This window comes from Ctenopharyngodon idella, chromosome 13, assembly GCF_019924925.1.
Source record: "Ctenopharyngodon idella isolate HZGC_01 chromosome 13, HZGC01, whole genome shotgun sequence".
Taxonomy (NCBI): Eukaryota; Metazoa; Chordata; class Actinopteri; order Cypriniformes; family Xenocyprididae; genus Ctenopharyngodon; species Ctenopharyngodon idella.
In genome coordinates this window covers 16,646,891-16,653,163 of record NC_067232.1, presented here as the reverse complement: position 1 = coordinate 16,653,163, position 6,273 = coordinate 16,646,891, and the positions used below count along the sequence as shown (strand labels likewise).

Sequence of the window (6,273 nt, the reverse complement as noted above, 5' to 3'; positions counted from 1 at the left end):
AACCCAGTTATTATTTGTCTGAATAAATACACACGCACATTTATATAGCTCATGCCAAAAAGGCTGAAAAGCTGGCATACGACTCATTAATATTTAATCCACATATTTAGTGAAACTGCGGAGAGGGCGTGTCTTATATGAACAGAGGCGTGGATTTTAAACATATCCAATATGATTGGACGAATTCTTTTAGTATGTTTTGAAATATCCGCGCATGCGCAGTGGGGAGCGGTGTGCCTCGGTGAGTTCGATGTTGTTGATTCTCTCGCTTACAACTTTATGTTTCTATGTAGTAATTAATGCTTCGTTTGAATAACTTCGAGTTGTCGAGTGCGAAAATATAGTTAGTTGTGCAAATTAGAATATTATTGCATATATAAACCTGTTAGTAATTAATGTCAACCAGCATATTATACTAATATTTCTAATTAATTTAGACAATGAAAACATTTGAATTTCTCATGCCCTTTCCCACATGATAAGATAAGCAGAACCATCAGAACAAGCTGCTGTTTTGGATATCGGTTTCACATTTCAGCTCTCATATGTCAGTGTCTGGTTTGATTAATGGTCTTGGTGTCATTACATTTGTGTGCATGTTAGACTGGGAAAATGAGGACAAGTGAGTTTGATTCTTCGGACGAAGAGGATTTTGGGGAAGAGGAAGCCACACCTCTTCAGATCTCATGGTGAGCAACACATACGTGTGCAATTGTGCATATATATACTAAACGATTGAGAGTAATTTGTGGTGTGTGTGTGTGTGTGTGTGTGTGTGTGTGTGTGTGTGTGTGTGTGTGTGTTTTGCAGGTTGTCTCTGTCAGTGGTGGAGTGTTCCCAGTCTCTTGGCATCTGTTCCTTACCTGGTAAAATTAATTGATAAAAGAATAATATATCTGTGTGTGCTTATTCCATAAATGAAGCAATTTCTACTAGAGAAAAATAAATCTAATAAAAACTGCTATTTAAAAAATAAAATAAAAAAAGCTCCAGTTTTGCTTTGCTTGTTTGTAGGGATGCGCAATTTGGCCCAAAATTTTGTGATTATTTACCAGCGTGACTATAAAACAATAATAATTACTACTAAATTCAAATATTAAACAAAATAACAAATATTACTAATGTAATATTTCGTTTTAAAATAAAAAGACTATTTAAGAAAAATATAATAATTTTATTTTTCTGTACAACTAAAATTACAACACTTATTTAACCAATCTGAAAACACCAAATCATGAGGTACTTGTGTGTACACTCATTGCCAAACGTTTTGGCAGTGACATAAATTTTGTGTTTTACAAAGCTTACTGCTTCAGTATTTGTAGATTATTATTTCAAGCATTTCATAAGTTCATTTCATAAAGCTTTTATTGGCAAAAACATTCAATATATGCAAAGAGTCAATATTTACAGTGTTGGCCTTTCCTGTTCTTCATAACTTCTGCAATTCGCTCTGGCATGCTGGATATCAGCTTCTGGGCCAAATCCTGACTGATGTTGATCCATTCTTGCCTTATTAGTACTCGGAGTTGATCACAATTAGTGGGCTTCTGCTTGCCCACTCTCCTTTTGAGGATTGACCACAGGTTCTCTATTGGATCAAGATCCGGGGAGTTGCCTGGCCACGGATCCAAAATTAAAGTAATGATCTCTTAGCCATTTCATCTTTAAAGTGGACCTTTAACACTTGCCTTGTGACATGGTGCTCCATCATGCTGGAAAATGCACAAATCATCATCAAAATGCTCCTGGATCGTTGGGAGAAGTTGCTCTTACAGGACGTTTTGATAGCATTCTTTATTCATTGCAGTGTTTTTGGGCAGAATTGTGAGAGAGCCACTCCCTTGGATGAAAAGCAGCTCCACACATGGATGATCTCAGGATGCTTCACTGTTGGCACGACACAGGACTCATGATAGCGTTCACCATTACTTCTCACCATTACTTGTCCCAAACAGTCAGAAGGGGGCTTCATCAGAGAAAACAACTTTGCACCAGTCTTCTGCTGTCCAATCCTTGTACTTGCTGCAGAATTTCAATCTGTCCTTGGAAGTTTTTCTTGGAGAGAAGTGGCTTCTTTGCTGCCCTTCTTGACACAAGGCCGTTGTCCAAACGTCTTCACCTCACTGTGTGTGCAGATGCATCACACCCAATACTGAGCAGCTCTGCACTGCTGGTGACACAAGTCCATAGCTGACTCCTCAGGAGGAGACGGCCCTGGTGCTTGCTGGACACTCTGGGATGTCCTGAAGCCTTTGAACAGTTGAACCTCCTTAAAATTCTTGATGACTGGTAAATTGTTCTTTCAGGTGCAATATTCTTAGCAATTTCCTTGCATGTGAAGCTATTTTGATGTAAAGCAATGATGGCTGCATGTCTTTCTTTGGAGGTGACCATTTCTAACACAAGAATACAGTGATAAAAAGCACTTCTTCCCTCCTTTTATAGCAATCAGACTGCTCTTATAATCCGATCAGAATGAAGGAGTGATTTGTAGAAGGTAAATTTGCATCTTCTGGACAATTGCAATCAGCATTTAATCTTAAGACATTATGTTCAAATGGTCATCTCACAATTTCTCAACAAACCAAAGACTAGTGCATTTGAGGAATGTTTCTTGTCTTGACACAAATTTAATTAAATTGTAGCATTTGTGATTTGATAATCGCACTTAGCCATAGCGTTTCGGTTTTATTTTGATTGATAGTACAGCCCTAATTTCTCCTTTCAGGATGCAGATATAAAGAAATCAGAAGAAACCTGCAGAAAGATGTTGGTGAGTTTAGCTGACACACACACACACACACACACACACACAGTAATGGTCTAATCCAGTGGTTCTCGACTCTTTCACTTGATATACGTCACAATAGGGGAGAAAATACGATCACAATTTCTGTTTCATGCTAGTTCATTTGCATAAGTATGGATTGTTTCAACCACCCAAATATGTTATGCAGTGAATTATTACAAAATTCAAGAGGCTAATTTTCCTATTCAGCCTATGCTGTGCTATTTTTGCATATAGCAGGGCCTGTTCGTGGTAATGTTAATACATTTCAATGTTAGAATATTTTTGTTTACTTTTGTACAATAAACAATTTTTGTTCACCACTTGATGTACTGAAGCACAACCAGCTGAGAACCACCAGTTTAAAGTATGCATTGTGTACATGCCCCTCTGAGATAGAGTAACTGTGATTCACCAGTGGTTTGTGTTTGTGTGTAGCTGAGATGTGTGATCAGGGTGTGGAGGACGTGTTTGTGTTCTGTACCAGAGGAGAGCTGGTGCGCTACAGAGTGCCATGTCTGTTAGAGGTTTATTCTCAGAGTGGGCTCAGGGTGCACCACCTCCCCTTCCCGGACGGGGGCGCTCCAGAGCTTCCTCAGTGCTGCTGCATTCTGGAAGAACTGCAGGACTGCCTGCAGAATCAACGCAGGACTGTCATACAGTAGGAAACACTCTCACTTACTCCATTCACTGATATTCTTCCTCTTCAGGAAAAGAAATGTGATCATTTTTCCTTTATAACAAATTTAACAGAAATGTATTTTCTGTATATCAAACCTAACAGTTTTAAGTTAAATGTAGTTTTAGGACAGTTACATGTATTAATATTATTCAGTATTATTTTTAAGAGAAATTAATACTTTTATTAAACAACAATGCTTTGAATTGATATGAAAAGTGACAGTAAAGACATGATTTCCACAAAAATATTCAGTTTCCACAAAAATATTAAGCAGCACAACTGTTTTCAACCATGATAAGAACTGTTTAAGTACCAAATTAGCATATTTTATAGGAATATTTTATAGGAATAAATTACATTTTAAAATAGAAAACAGTCATTTTAAATTGTAATAATTCACAATAGTACTGATTTTACTGTATTTTTGATCAAATAAATGCCTTTGTCAGCATAAGAGACTTCTTTCATATACAGTATCTCACAGAAGTGAGTACACCCCTCACATTTTTGTAAATATTTTATTATATCTTTTCATGTGACAACACTGGAGAAATGACACTTTGCTACAATGTAAAGTAGTGAGTGTACAGCTTGTATAACAGTGTAAATTTGCTGTCCCCTCAAAATAACTCAATACACAGCCATTAATGTCTAAACTGCTGGCCACAAAAGTGAGTACACCCCTAAGTGAAAATGTCCAAATTGGGCTCAAAGTGTCAATATTTTGTGTGGCCACCATTATTTTCCAGCACTGCCTTAACCCTCTTAGGCATGGAGTTCACCAGAGCTTCACAGGTTGCCACTGGAGTCCTCTTCCACTCCTCCATGACGACATCACGGAGCTGGTGGATGTTAGAGACCTTGCGCTCCTCCACCTTCTGTTTGAGGATACCCCACAGATGCTCAATAGGGTTTAGGTCTGGAGACATGCTTGGCCAGTCCATCACTTTTACCCTCAGCTTCTTTAGCAAGGCAGTGGTTGTCTTGGAGGTGTGTTTGGGGTCGTTATCATGTTGGAATACTGCCCTGTGGCCCAGTCTCCGAAGGGAGGGGATCATGCTCTGCTTCAGTATGTCACTCACAGTACATGTTGGCATGTACAGTACAGTGCCGGCAGCACTCATGCAGCCCCAGGCGTATGGTCTCAGCACTGACAGGCTGACACCCCACCCCTTCAACCTCTGCAGCAATGCTGGCAGCACTCATACATCTATTTCCCAAACACAACCTCTGGATATGACGCTGAGCATGTGCACTCAACTTCTTTGGTCGACTTGTATGGTCTTGGCCACCGTGCTGCAGCTCAGTTTCAGGGTCTTGGCAATCTTCTTATAGCCTACGCCATCTTTATGAAGAGCAACATTTCTTTTTTTCAGATCCTCAGAGAGTTCTTTGCCAAGAGGTGCCATGTTGAACTTCCAGTGACCAGTATGAGAGAGTGAGAGCGATAACACCAAATTTAACACACCTGCTCCTCATTCACACCTGAGACCTTGTAACACTAACGAGTCACATGACACCGGGGAGAGAAAATGGCTAATTGGGTCCAATTTTTTAATTTGGACATTTTCACTTAGGGGTGTACTCACTTTTGTGGCCAGCGGTTTAGACATTAATGGCTGTGTGTTGAGTTATTTTGAGGGGACAGCAAATTTACACTGTTATACAAGCTGTACACTCACTACTTTACATTGTAGCAAAGTGTCATTTCTTCAGTGTTGTCACATGAAAAGATATAATCAAATATTTACAAAAATGTGTGGGGTGTACTCACTTCTGTGAGATACTGTAAATACATAGTATGTATGTGTATATAATACATGACCATTAAAAGAATATCAGATTGTAATTATGCTTTTATTCTTCCACAGTTGTTATGGAGGTCTGGGACGCTCAGGACTAAGCAAGTATCAAATGCTCAAACTGAGCGCAGTGTCATGATTAATGTTAGTCCCACGTGTGTGATTAGGAGTTTAACTTAAGTTTCATTATCACAGTTGCTGCATGTTTGCTGCTGCAGCTCTCTGTCTCCATGACGCCCAGTGCTGCTCTGGAAATCCTGAGGGAGCTGAGAGGGGGCGGAGCCATTCAGACTGTCAAGGTAAGAGGCAACATCTGAAAACCTAAATACATCACTTCCCTTAACCATACAACTCAGTTGTTAATGATGCTTCTTCATTGTCTCTTATAGCAATACAACTTTCTTCATGAGTTTAGGGAGAAGTTTGAAGCATATCAAGAAACCAAAGAGCGGCTTTCAGAGAGATCAGTGTCCCGATGATCAACCTGATATTCAGATGATTTGAAAACAGGGATATAAAAAAAAAAAAGATCAATTGTTTGGATTGGTTGTTTTGCTTTATGGATGTTCTCTACCTTGATCATGAATCCATTTTTCTATTCTGATGGCACTTTAAAAATTCTGTACTTTTATAAGTTGATCTAATAATATTGTGCTTAATATATAACTTTATCTTTGCAATTAAATGAGCCTTGAATTACTTAAATGTGGTCTTAAGTTGCCTAAAGATGTCTGCGTTAATCCTGGCCAGTGGATCACATTAATAGTGGTGCATATTTTTGTGTATAGGAAACCATATATTGCTTATGTGAGTAACTGATTTGAATGGTGGATTAAAGTCATTATGCAGTTGTTGGCAATACAGCTTTGCAATTATTTAATTCCCTTGGCCATCAGTAATGGAATATATTGTTTGTAACAAGTACCAATGCCTTTACATTAATCAGACACACTTATAATCAAAATCAATACAGCTACAAAAGCACTATTGAATAACCT

General features: G+C 38.5%; 1 protein-coding gene across 2 annotated transcripts; it reads left to right on the top strand.

Annotated features, from left to right (window-relative positions):
• The first annotated feature begins 183 nt into the window (after window positions 1-183).
• On the top strand, window positions 184-5,980 carry cdkn3 (cyclin-dependent kinase inhibitor 3). 2 transcript variants are annotated; one of them, XM_051916492.1, is made up of 8 exons: window positions 184-241; window positions 604-689; window positions 811-866; window positions 2,732-2,776; window positions 3,230-3,452; window positions 5,345-5,380; window positions 5,471-5,574; window positions 5,665-5,980. In XM_051916492.1, the coding sequence occupies exons 1-8, from the start codon at window positions 215-217 to the stop codon at window positions 5,682-5,684; spliced, it is 597 nt and encodes a 198-aa protein (XP_051772452.1). In that variant the 5' UTR covers window positions 184-214; the 3' UTR covers window positions 5,685-5,980. The 2 variants fall into 2 exon arrangements, with proteins under 2 accessions (XP_051772452.1, XP_051772451.1); XM_051916491.1 differs by having other exon boundaries at window positions 186-241; window positions 5,345-5,376.
• The last annotated feature ends 293 nt before the right edge of the window (window positions 5,981-6,273 follow it).

Coding starts and splice junctions, on each gene's coding strand:
- cdkn3 (XM_051916491.1), top strand. CDS start 215: ATGCGCAGTGGGGAGCGGTGTGCCTCG. Junction 867..2,731: donor TGGCATCTGTTCCTTACCTG/GTAAAATTAATT, acceptor TTCTCCTTTCAG/GATGCAGATATAAAGAAATC. Junction 5,377..5,470: donor TCTGGGACGCTCAGGACTAA/GCAAGTATCAAA, acceptor TCATTATCACAG/TTGCTGCATGTTTGCTGCTG.